Raw genomic sequence first — 13,979 nt, forward strand, 5'->3', positions numbered from 1 at the left:
TCAATCTTACAATAGTTAAAACATTTTGTTTTTCCTCCTGAACTTCCTCTACCCTCAACCTCTCTGATCATTTTCATGATGTTCATCCGGTTTGCTTCTATATGCCATATCTTTCAAACTGTGCTCTTTCACAAAAGTTCTTAACCTATAACCTACAGTATCTCACAAAAGTGAGTACACCCCTCACATTTTTGTAAATATTTGAGTAAAGAAATTCAAAAGGGGTGATGATATTAATTAATAGTAATTTCGATCCGAATGTGCAAATTGTCCAAATAGATACGCAAGGTAGATGGATTATTTTAAATATGTTATTGGACCATAAACAGATATGGCTCATTAACCTTTACGGACCAAATAATGATGATCCACAATTCTTTGACAATATATATAATAAATTATCAAGCCTGCAAGCAACTCAAGACAATATTATTATGGTGGGGGATTATAATACTGTTTTAAATAGCTCAATGGACCGTAAAGGAAATCACACCACAAACAATCACCCACATGCTCTTAAGGAAATTGTGAATGTCATGGATACATTAGAACTAGTAGATATATGGAGGCTTAAATATACTGATCTAGTGAGATATACATGGCGGAGACTGAATCAAGCTAGTCGTCTTGACTTCTTTCTTATCTCATTCTCGTTGGCACCAAAAGTAAAAAAAGTGTTGATAGGGGACAGAATGCGGTCGGACCATCATATAATAGGCATATACATTACTCTTACTGAATTTCCACGTGGGCGAGGATATTGGAAATTTAATCAAAGCCTATTGGATGATAATTTATTCATAATTAGAACAAAGGAATTTATAACTGACTTTTTCCAACATAACATAGGTACAGCGAATCCCCTTATTGTATGGGACACCTTTAAATGTGCCTTTAGAGGCCATGCAATTCAGTACTCATCTCGAAAACAAAAGCAATTTAGGTCAAAAGAGTTTATACTAAGAAAGGAAATAGAAAATCTAACAGAACAGATAGATGGCAATAAAAACTGTAACATAGAGGCTCAGAATAAATTAGAGGAAAAACAAAAAGAAATGGAGAAACTTATTCAAGAAAGATCAAGTGTAATATATTATAAAAATAAAGCAAACTGGATGGAATATGGGGAAAAATGCACAAAATTCTTTTTTAATCTTCAACATAGGAATGCTACCAAAAAGAACTTAATGAAACTGGTTACAATTGACGGAGTCACCCATAATTCACCAAATGATATTTTGAAGGAAGAAACAAAGTACTTTAAGCATATGTTTTCTTTTCAGTCGCCTCCATCTCCTCTAACTGAAGCTAATTGTAGAGATTTTTTTTCTATTGATAATGTCAAATTAACAGCCACACAGAAAGACTCATGTGAAGGTGAAATTACAGAGGAGGAACTTCTGGATGCAATTAAAGACTTTAAGTCCGGGAAAACTCCAGGGTTGGATGGCATACCAGTCGAGGTATACCAAACCTTTTTTGATATACTAAGCGGACCGTTATTAGCATGTTTTAACCACTCCTATGTAAATGGTAGATTATCTGACACTCAAGAAGAAGGTCTGATCTCATTATTACTGAAACAGGATACAAGTGGAAAATATACAGATCCAGTCCATTTACAAAATTGGAGGCCCCTTCCACTTCAGTGTTGTGATGCAAAAATCCTAGCAAAATGTATAGCGCATAGAATTAAAAAGGTATTGTCGGATATTATTCATTCTAATCAGACAGGTTTTTTACATGGAAGATACATTGGAGATAATATAAGGCAAGTATTGGAAACAATAGAACACTATGGAAAATATGGGAAACCAGGCCTGCTATTCATAGCAGACTTCGAAAAGGCATTTGATAAAGTTCGACTGGGGTTTATATATAAATGCCTGGATCATTTCAATTTTGGAGAATCTCTTATAAAATGGGTCAAAATCATGTATAGTAACCCTAGGTGTAAAATAGTAAATAATGGCTATTTCTCAGAAAGTTTTAAACTGTCAAGAGGAGTGAAACAAGGATGTCCACTATCGGCATATCTATTTATTGTGGCCATCGAGATGTTAGCTATTAAAATCAGATCCAATAATAATATCAGAGGATTAGAAATACAAGGCTTAAAAACAAAGGTGTCATTGTACGCTGATGATTCATGTTTTCTTTTAAATCCACAACTAGAATCCCTCCACAGCCTCATAGAGGATCTAGATACATTTTCTAACCTCTCTGGATTACAACCAAATTATGACAAATGTACTATATTACGTATTGGATCACTAAAAAATACAATTTTTACATTACCATGTAGTTTACCAATAAAATGGTCTGATGGTGATGTGGATATACTCGGAATACATATCCCAAAGGAAATAAATGATCTCACTTCAATAAATTTTAATAGAAAGTTAGCAAAAATAGATAAGATCTTACTACCATGGAAAGGAAAATACCTGTCAATTTGTGGAAAAATCACCCTGATTAACTCTTTAGTATTATCCCAGTTTACCTATTTGCTTATGGTCTTGCCTACGCCTAGCGAACAGTTTTTTAAATTATATGAGAAAAAAATATTCAATTTTATTTGGAACGGCAAGCCAGACAAAATTAAAAGAGCATATTTATATAATGAATATGAATTCGGAGGACAGAAATTATTAAATATTAAAGCATTAGACCTATCACTAAAAGCTTCAGTCATACAAAAGTTATACTTAAATCCGAACTGGTTCTCAAGCAAATTAGTAAGATTGTCTCACCCAATGTTCAAGAATGGCCTTTTTCCCTTTATTCAGATTACAACCTCTCACTTTCAGTTATTTGAAAAGGAAATAATCTCCCAAATGTCACTATTTCTAAAACAAGCCATAGAAAGTTGGTTGCAATTTCAATTTAATCCTCCAGAAACGACAGAACAAATAATGCAACAAATATTGTGGTTAAATTCAAATATACTAATTGACAAAAAAGCTTTATTTTTTGACAGAATGTTTAAAAAAGGTATAATCTTCGTAAATGATATCATCGGTAGGACTGGTGGAGTTATGTCACACATGCAGCTAACAAAAACATATGGAAATGTCTGCTCTACCCAAAATTACAACCAAATAATTGCAGCCTTACCGCAAAAGTGGAAGAGGAAAGTGGAAGGGGGAGAAAGTAAGGAACTTGTCTGTCGGCCTTGCATTAAAGAACATAATTGGTTAAGGAAAACTGTGATAAATAAAAAAGTATATCAGTTTCACTTAAGGACCAAAGGATTGACAGCCGTCCCATATAGATTGCAAAATAGTTGGGAAGAGATCTTTGACGTACCGATCCCATGGCATAGTGTTTATGAACTGACACGCAAAACGACACCGGATTCAAAAATTAGAATCTTTCAATTTAAATTGTTATATAAAATTCTTGCTACCAATAGAATGTTATTTATATGGGGGATACAATCTTCCCAGCTCTGCAGGTTTTGCTGTGAATAGACAGAATCATTAGATCATTTGTTTTGGTTCTGTCCATTTGTAGCTTGTTTTTGGACACAGGTCCAGGAATGGCTAAAGGATTGCAATATTTACCTGGAACTAACCTTGCAGATAGCATTACTGGGTGATCTGAAAAGTCATAGTCAATCAATCAATAGTATAATAATATTTTTAGCAAAAATGTTTATTTTTAATTCACAATCTGTAGAAGCAATGAGAATAGAAAGGTTCAGAATTTTTGTAAAACATCACAGTACGGTTGAAATATATATGGCAAATAGAAATCCTATATGGATGGTGTTAAGAGATAGATGGGAGGTATTGAATAGAGTTGAAGGATGGGACTAATAACAAATAACAACAAATAATAACAAAGATAGCTAATAATGTAAGCATACTGTGTCCATAATAAGTATATAGGTTGTATGTTGGGAGCTTTTGGGAAGGAGCACAGTTAGAAAGATATGCCATATAGAAGCAAACCGGATGGACACCATGAAAATGATCGGCGAGGTTGAGAGTAGAAGAAGTTCAGGAGCAAAAAAAATATATATATAAAAAATATATATATATATATAATAGAATTATTGTAAAATTAACTCTGTCCATAAGGTGTAGATAGTAAGTATAGACCGGAAGTAGAGGCCTGGGCATTGTTGTTCACTAATTTACTCCAAGTAGGGAAAGGATGGTGGGGTTGAAAAGTAATAAAGGGGAGTATATATATAAAAAAAAAAAAAAACATGGGGGATTGGAAGTGATGCAGACAATTACATCGATAGAAGATACAATCTATCTGCAATATTAAGCTGATCCATTCCCCCCCCCCCCAAAATTTTTTTTTTTTATATATATATATATATAATAATAATAAAAAAAATAAAAAATATTTGAGTATATCTTTTCATGTGACAACACTGAAGAAATGACACTTTGCTACAATGTCCCCTCAAAGTAACTCAACACACAGCCATTAATGTCTAAACCGCTGCAACAAAAATATTTTAGGGGGTAGATCAGCTTTAATATTGCAGATAGATAGTAATTATCTGCATCACTTCCATATATATATATATATATATATGCATACATACATACATACATACATACATACATACGTAGTACACATATAAATACATACATATACACATACACGCATATAAATACATATAGATACATATATATACATATCCTTCTTTTAAATATATTTTCCTTTATTACTTTCTAACCCTACCACCCCTCCCCTAATTGGAATAAACTAGTGCTTAGGCGTCTACTTCCAGCTTATACATACTATGTACATTTTATGGACACAGTCAATCTTACAATAGTTTAATTTTTTTGTTTTTCCTCCTGAACTTCCTCTACCCTCAACCTCTCTGATCATTTTCATGATGTTCATCCGGTTTGCTTCTATATGCCATATCTTTCAAACTGTGCTCTTTCACAAAAGTTCTTAACCTATAACCTACAGTATCTCACAAAAGTGAGTACACCCCTCACATTTTTGTAAATATTTGAGTATATATTTTCATGTGACAACACTGAAGAAATGACACTTTGCTACAATGTCCCCTCAAAATTACTCAACACACAGCCATTAATGTCTAAACCGCTGGCAACAAAAGTGAGTACACCCCTAAGTGAAAATGTCAAAATTGGGCCCAATTAGCCATTTTCCCTCCCCGGTGTCATGTGACTCGTTAATGTTACAAGGTCTCAGGTGTGAATGGGGAGCAGGTGTGTTAAATTTGGTGTCATCGCTCTCACACTCCCTCATACTGGTCACTGGAAGTTCAACATGGCACCTCATGGCAAAGAACTCTCTGAGGATCTGAAAAAAAGAATTGTTGCTCTACATAAAGATGGCCTGGGCTATAAGAAGATTGCCAAGACCCTGAAACTGAGCTGCAGCACGGTGGCCAAGACCATACAGCGGTTTAACTGGACAGGTTCCACTCAGAACAGGCCTCGCCATGGTCGACCAAAGAAGTTGAGTGCATGTGCTCAGCGTCATATCCAGAGGTTGTCTTTGGGAAATAGACGTATGAGTGCTGCCAGCATTGCTGCAGAGGTTGAAGGGGTGGGGGATCAGCCTGTCAGTGCTCAGACCATACGCCGCACACTGCATCAAATTGGTCTGCATGGCTGTCGTCCCAGAAGGAAGCCTCTTCTAAAGATGATGCACAAGAAAGCCCGCAAACAGTTTGCTGAAGACAAGCAGACTAAGGACATGGATTACTGGAACCATGTGGTTCAGATGGTGTCAAGCGTGTGTGGCGGCAACCAGGTGAGGAGTACAAAGACAAGTGTGTCTTGCCTATAGTCAAGCATGGTGGTGGGAGTGTCATGGTCTGGGGCTGCATGAGTGCTGCCGGCACTGGGGAGCTACAGTTCATTGAGGGAACCATGAATGCCAACATGTACTGTGACATACTGAAGCAGAGCATGATCCCCTCCCTTCGGAGACTGGGCCGCAGGGCAGTATTCCAACATGATAACGACCCCAAACTCACCTCCAAGACGACCACTGCCTTGCTAAAGAAGCTGAGGGTAAAGGTGATGGACTGGCCAAGCATGTCTCCAGACCTAAACCCTATTGAGCATCTGTGGGGCATCCTCAAACGGAAGGTGGAGGAGTGCAAGGTCTCTAACATCCACCAGCTCCGTGATGTCGTCATGGAGGAGTGGAAGAGGACTCCAGTGGCAACCTGTGAAGCTCTGGTGAACTCCATGCCCAAGAGGGTTAAGGCAGTGCTGGAAAATGATGGTGGCCGCACAAAATATTGACACTTTGGGCCCAATTAGGACATTTTCACTTAGGGGTGTACTCACCTTTGTTGCCAGCGGTTTAGACATTAATGGCTGTGTGTTGTGTTATTTTGAGGGGACAGCAAATTTACACTGTTATACAAGCTGTACACTCACTACTTTACATTGTAGCAAAGTGTCATTTCTTCAGTGTTGTCACATGAAAAGATATACTGAAATATTTACAAAAATGTGAGGTGTACTCACTTTTGTGAGATACTGTATATACGGATTATGAACACAGTATGTTTTACATTAGTTATCTTGTTGTTATTAGTTGTTATTTGTCCCAGCCTTCAGCTCCATTCAACCCCTCCCATCTATTTGCCGTATATTTTTCAACTGTACTGTGATGTTTTACAAAAGTTCTGAACCTTTCTATTCTTATTGTTTCTACAGAGTGCTATCTGCAGGGTTAGCTCCAGGTAAATATTGCAATTCTTCAGCCATTCCTGGACCTGTGACCAAAAACAAGCTACAAATGGACAGTACCAAAACAAATTATCAAATGATCCTGTCTCTTCACAGCAAAATCTGCAGAGCTGGGAAGATTCTGAGCTCAGCTGCATGGCTATCAGTGGAGGCTGCTGAGGGGAGGACGGCTTATAATAATGGCTGGAATGGAGTCTGTGGAATGGTATCAACCACATGGAAACCACGTGTTTGATGTGGTTGATACCATTCCATTGATTCCATTACAGCCATTATTATGAGCCGTCCCCTCAGCAGATGCCTATAGCTACCAGCAGATGGTAAATCCTCTGTCCATTAACCAGCAGGTTAACATGCGGCTGTACCTCCCGTGGTCACCTTGGGCTCACCTCAAAATACGCAGTCTGCCCCCCTCCCCCACCAACACAGATCCCTCTCATTCCATTTAATCTACCCCCCCCCCCCCTCCCCTTTCTGTCCTCCCCTCATTCTACTCCCTCTGCCCCAATGCTATTACCCTCTCTCTCTCTCGTTCTCCCTTCATCTCTCATTGCCTTACTCCCCCAATCTGTGAGTTTACCATCTCCTCCTCCCCCATCCCACACTATCCCATCCCTAACTCACAATCTTAATCAGATGCGATTGTCTGCTTGGCCTGTGAATAGTGAAGGGCAGAACACACGTTTTCAGACTTTTTTTCTCCAAATTCATTTTACTGAGACTCTGCCACCTCTATGGGGATGGAGAGTAGGCAACAGAGAGGGAGTGACAGAGAAAATGAAGTGAAAAGAGAGAGTGAAATGCCAAAGAAGGGTGATTTAAGGAAGAGGGTAACCCAATCCACATAGTGCCCTGTCTAAACGGCCGTGTCTGTAACCTTGCATCTCTCTGATTATCAAACGCAGACCTCCTGATTGCTGTCCTAAACATGCTGCTGTCTTTTGGTGGCAGGTCGTTCAATGTTATGGCACCAAGACTGCGGAAGTCTCTACCACAAGATATTAGGACTATAGAAATAACCTCTGTTCATCTCTGTCTTATCTTGGCCTCTTAATCCGTTCTGGTGTGTTGTGGTTTTCTCTTTTATTATCCATCGCCCTCTCTTTTTCAGCGTTTATTTGACCTCTGCTAAGGTTTCACTCTTAATGCGTCAGTATATATATATATATATTTAAGCCTTTCGTGAACCCCCCCCCTACTAGCTCTGACTTTGCTGATAGCTACTTTATTGAGGGAAAATGTACTTACTATGACTGTGATATGTGGTTGTCTTACCTAGCTATCATACAGTAAGATGAATGCACTAACTGTAAGTCGTTCTGGATAAGAGCTTCGGCTACATGACTCAAATGTCAATGTAAAATGTACAGTTGAAGTCGGAAGTTTACATACACCTTAGCCAAATACATTTAAACTCAGTTTTTCACAATTCCTGACATTTAATCGTAGTAAAAATTCCCTGTCTTAGGTCAGTTAGGATCACCACTTTATTTTAAGAATGTGAAATGTCAGAATAATTATTTATTTCAGCTTTTATTTATTTCATCACATTTCCAGTGGGTCAGAAGTTTCCATACACTCAGTTAGTATTTGGTAGCATTGCCTTTAAATTGTTTAACTTGGGTCAAACGTTTCGGGTAGCCTTCCACAAGCTTCCCACAATAAGTTGGGTGAATTTTGGCCCATTCCTCCTGACAGAGCTGGTGTAACTGAGTCCGGTTTGTAGGCCTCCTTGCTCGCACACGCTTTTTCAGTTCTGCCCACACATTTTCTATAAGATTGAGGTCAGGGCTTTGTGATGGCCACTCCAATACCTTGACTTTGTTGTCCTTAAGCCATTTTGCAACAACTTTGGAAGTATGCTTGGGGTCATTGTCCATTTGGAAGACCCATTTGCGACCAAGCTTTAACTTCCTGACTAATGTCTTGAGATGTTGCTTAAATATATCCACATAATTTTCCTTCCTCATGATGCCATCTATTTTGTGAAGTGCTGCCACCCCCGTTCTTCACGGTTGGGATGGTGTTCTTCGGCTTGCAAGCCTACCCCTTTTTCCTCCAAACATAACGATGGTCATTATGGCCAAACAGTTCTATTTTTGTTTCATCAGACCAGAGTACATTTCTCCAAAAAGTACGATCTTGGTCCCCATGTGCAGTTGCAAACCGTAGTCTGGTTTTTTTATGGCAGTTTTGGAGCAGTGGCTTCTTCCTTGCTGAGCGGCCTTTCAGGTTATGTCGATATAGGACTTGTTTTACTGTGGATATAGATACGTTTGTACCTGTTTCCTACAGCATCTTCACAAGGTCATTTGCTGTTGTTCTGGGATTGATTTGCACTTTTCGCACCAAAGTACGTTCATCTCTAGGAGACAGAACGCGTCTCCTTCCTGAGCGGTATGACGGCTGCGTGGTCCCATGGTGTTTATACTTGCGTACTATTGTTTGTACAGATGAACGTGGTACCTTCAGGCATTTGGAAATTGCTCCCAAGGATGAACCAGACTTGTGGAGGTCTACAATTTTTTTTCTGAGGTCTTGGCTGATTTCTTTTGATTTTCGCATGATGTCTAGCAAAGAGGCACTGAGTATCAAGGTAGGCCTTGAAATACATCCACAGGTACACCTCCAATTGACTCAAATTATGTCAATTAGCCTATCAGAAGCTTCTAAAGCCATGACATCATTTTCTGGAATTTTTCAAGCTGTTTAAAAGCACAGTCACCTTAGTGTATGTAAACTTCTGACCCACTGGAATTGTGATACAGTGAATTATAAGTAAAATAATCTGTCTGTAAACCATTGTTGGAAAAATTACTTGTGTCATGCACAAAGTAGATGTCCTAACCGACTTGCCAAAACGTTAGTTTGTTAACAAGAAATTTGTGGAGTGGTTGAAAAACGACTTTTAATGACTCCAACCTAAGTGTATGTAAACTTCCGACTTCAACTGTATATGCTTGTCCTGCAACTACCTAAAACAACACATTTCACTGCACCTATCCCATGTATGTGACAATGAAACATATATATATATATTTTAACCTTTGGTAATATTTGTTCTTTAAACTTTTTTAGATGTGTGTTGTGTTTATATTGTACACTCTATTGTGAGAGGTGTCCTTGGGTTTGGTTAAGGTGCTCCATAAATAACACTGACAGTCAGTCATCATTATTATCATTGTCTGTCTCAGCTGGGTAAATTAAAGATGCTCACTCACTGAAACACCACCCTGCACCATCATCATCACAATGCCCTCTGTAGCCTAACATCACATCTCAGCAGCCAATTTGTCACTGTGTGTGTATGTGTGTGTGTCTGTGTGGGTGCGTGCGTGCATGGAGTGATTGAGTGTGCACGTGAGTGCACATGCGTGTGAGAGACAGAAAGAGACAGGTTAGATGTGTGGAAATGAGTACTTTGTACATGTGTAGTGTACTGTATGTGTGTGTATGCATGTATGTCTAAAAAGCATTTGCAATTGCTGTAGAAGTAGGATGTTGCGTGGGAGAATATCAACATTTAATTAATTAACCCTTTGACACGTACGAGCACACGCGTGTGATCATTCTACAGTGGTCCCTGCAGCGGAGGCTCAAACCGGTGAGATTAGAACACTTCATTAGAACGTCTAGTTATGATTGACGCAACAGTCAGCATTTGAGCTGGCTACACTGTTTTGTCACAGAAACATTTTGCACAAACACAGTCTTTACAACTTTATGTCCTGAATGTGAGCAGTTTATTTTTGGATGCAGATGTTCAGACATTCACATAAGTAGCAACCACATAACATAATTCTCATCCAAATCTGAAAATGTAGGCTACATTAGTCCTAGCGCTAACTGAGGAAAGACTGAGCTAACAAGTCCTAGCGCTAACTGAGGAAAGACTGAGCAGTCATATTTAGTTAACTCTCGGCTGACATAAACCATAATATGAATTAGCTAATAGCAATTACTATTTACAATTTATCACATGAGGAGTGAAATCACCAGTGAACTAAATTATTTTGTAAAACACTTTCTAACCATCCCTTCACCTAGTTTGCTATAACATCTATAACAATGTTGACAACTGTAGCATTGTAGCTAAGCGTAACCCTTTTCCTAACCTTAACCTCATTCTCTTAACCTCCTATGTTAATTCACCTAACCTACTGTGTTAGTTCTCCTAACCTGCCACGTTAATTGTCCTAACCTGCTATGTAAACAAACCATCTGTGGAGACAAATCATCAGTATCACCACACTGGCAGCCAATCACATCACCGCTGACACTCACTTGGAGCCATTCAGTGTTGTTGTTTATGTATGTAGCTAGTGGCCTAAGCTGTAGCATTAGTAATGTCTTTCAAAAGGAGACAACTCACAACTGTGGAAATTCTGGAGATTGGAGTAAATTCGAAGTCTGAATATGAAAGTGAGGAATCACATGCTGACAGTGACAGTGATGAGCTGCGCCCCAACCTTGTAGCCATTGAGAACCCTGAATCTGAGGACCCCTTGTCCACCGACAAAGTCCCAGGTCCCTCTGAAGATGCTGGTGGGGATGGAGGCAGACCAACAGTGGGTGAAGTACAGGAGGTCTGCGGTAGCTGGAAAGCCAAGCAGCCATTTCACCCCTCCTGGCCCTGCTGTTGGCTTTGATGAGTCCCAGTCTGGAGTGTAAAGCCCCTTGCCATTTCCCTCTGAGGCAGAGTGCTTCAAGCGGTTTCTGAAGGAGGAGCTAGTGGGAGACATACAGTGAGGGAAAAAAGTATTTGATCCCCTGCTGATTTTGTATGTTTGCCCACTGACAAAGAAATGATCAGTCTATACATTGGGGAAAAAAAGTATTTAGTCAGCCACCAATTGTGCAAGTTCTCCCACTTAAAAAGATGAGAGAGGCCTGTAATTTTCATCATAGGTACACGTCAACTATGACAGACAAAATGAGGAAAAAAAATTATGGTGGAAAATAAGTATTTGGTCAATAACAAAAGTTTCTCAATACTTTGTTATATACCCTTTGTTGTCAATGACACAGGTCAAACGTTTTCTGTAAGTCTTCACAAGGTTTTCACACACTGTTGCTGGTATTTTGGCCCATTCCTCCGTGCAGATCTCCTCTAGAGCAGTGATGTTTTGGGGCTGTTGCTGGGCAACACGGACTTTCAACTCCCTCCAAAGATTTTCTATGGGGTTGAGATCTGGAGACTGGCTAGGCCACTCCAGGACCTTGAAATGCTTCTTACGAAGCCAGTCCTTTGTTGCCCGGGCGGTGTGTTTGGGATCATTGTCATGCTGAAAGACCCAGCCATGTTTCATCTTCAATGCCCTTGCTGATGGAAGGAGGTTTTCACTCAAAATCTCATGATACATGGCCCCATTCATTCTTCCCTTTACACGGATCAGTCATCCTGGTCCCTTTGCAGAAAAACAGCCCCAAAGCATGATGTTTCCACCCCCATGCTTCACAGTAGGTATGGTGTTCTTTGGATGCAACACAGCATTCTTTGTCCTCCAAACACGACGAGTTGAGTTTTTACCAAAAAGTTCTATTTTGGTTTCATTTGACCATATGACATTCTCCCAATCCTCTTCTGGATCATCCAAATGCACTCTAGCAAACTTCAGACGGGCCTGGACATGTACTGGCTTAAGCAGGGGGACACGTCTGGCACTGCAGGATTTGAGTCCCTGGCGGCGTAGTGTGTTACTGATGGTAGGCTTTGTTACTTTGGTCCCAGCTCTCTGCAGGTCATTCACTAGGTCCCCCCGTGTGGTTCTGGGATTTTTGCTCACCGTTCTTGTGATCATTTTGACCCCACGGGGTGAGATCTTGCGTGGAGCCCCAGATCGAGGGAGATTATCAGTGGTCTTGTAGGTCTTCCATTTCCTAATAATTGCTCCCACAGTTGATTTCTTCAAACCAAGCTGCTTACCTATTGCAGATTCAGTCTTCCCAGCCTGGTGCAGGTCTACAATTTTGTTTCTGGTGTCCTTTGACAGCTCTTTGGTCTTGGCCATAGTGGAGTTTGGAGTGTGACTGTTTGAGGTTGTGGACAGGTGTCTTTTATACTGATAACAAGTTCAAACAGGTGCCATTAATACAGGTAACGAGTGGAGGACAGAGGAGCCTCTTAAAGAAGAAGTTACAGGTCTGTGAGAGCCAGAAATCTTGTTTGTTTGTAGGTGACCAAATACTTATTTTCCACCATAATTTGCAAATAAATTCATTAAAAATCCTACAATGTGATTTTCTGGAAAAAAAATTCTCAATTTGTCTGTCATAGTTGACGTGTACCTATGATGTAAATTACAGGCCTCTCTCATCTTTTTAAGTGGGAGAACTTGCACAATTGGTGGCTGACTAAATACTTTTTCCCCCATGTATATACATATATACACATACACATATATGTATATATATATATACACATACATATCCTTTTTAAAAATATATTTCCCTTTATTACTTTCCAACCCCACCACCCCTTCCCTAATTGGAGTAAACTAGTGAACAACAATGCTTAGGCCTCTACTTCCAGCTTATACATACTATATATATTTTATGGACACAGTCAATTTTACAATAATTCTATTTTGTTTGTTTTTACTCCTGAACTTCCTCTACCCTCAACCTCTCCGATCATTTTCTTGATGTCCATCCGGTTTGCTTCTATATGCCATATCTTTCTAACTGTGCTCTTTCACAAAAGCTCTCAACCTATAACCTATATACTTATTATGGACACAATATGCTTACATTATTAGTTATCTTGTTGTTATTAGTTGTTGTTAGTTGTTATTAGTCCCATCCTTCAACTCCAACACCACCCATCTATCTCTTAACACCATCCATATTGGATTTCTATTTGCCATATATTTTTCAACTGTACTGTGATGTTTTACAAAAGTTCTGAATCTTTCTATTCTCATTGTTTCTACAGATTGTAAATTGAAAATAAACATTTTTGCTAAAAGTATTATTATATTATTGATCGATTGACTATGACTTTTCAGATCACCCAGTAATGCTATCTGCAGGGTTAGCTCCAGGTAAATATTGCAATCCTTTAGCCATTCCTGGACCTGTGTCCAAAAACAAGCTACAAATGGACAGTACCAAAACAAATTATCTACTGTAATGATTCTGTCTCGTCGCAACAAAATCTGCAGAGCTGGGAAGATTGTATCCCCCATATAAATAACATTATATTGGTAGCAAGAATTGTATATAATAATTTACATAGAAAAATTATATGTTTTGAATACGGCG

The 13,979-nt window shown here is 39.1% G+C and overlaps 1 protein-coding gene across 1 annotated transcript in view; it reads left to right on the forward strand.

The window, feature by feature from the left end:
* Nucleotides 1–11,062: 11,062 nt before the first annotated feature.
* Nucleotides 11,063–13,979, forward strand: part of LOC311138802 (zinc finger protein 385A-like) — a gene marked incomplete at both ends in the record, with an annotated part of 66,726 nt that continues 63,809 nt past the window's right edge. Inside the window, one exon of the mRNA XM_084173617.1 lies at nt 11,063–11,261. Coding sequence (XP_084029743.1) covers nt 11,063–11,261 — 199 coding nt within the window. The remainder of the gene's footprint in view (nt 11,262–13,979) is intronic.

The sequence above is a fragment of the Coregonus lavaretus genome, assembly GCF_964263955.1.
Source record: "Coregonus lavaretus genome assembly, chromosome: 12".
Lineage (NCBI taxonomy): Eukaryota > Metazoa > Chordata > Actinopteri > Salmoniformes > Salmonidae > Coregonus > Coregonus lavaretus.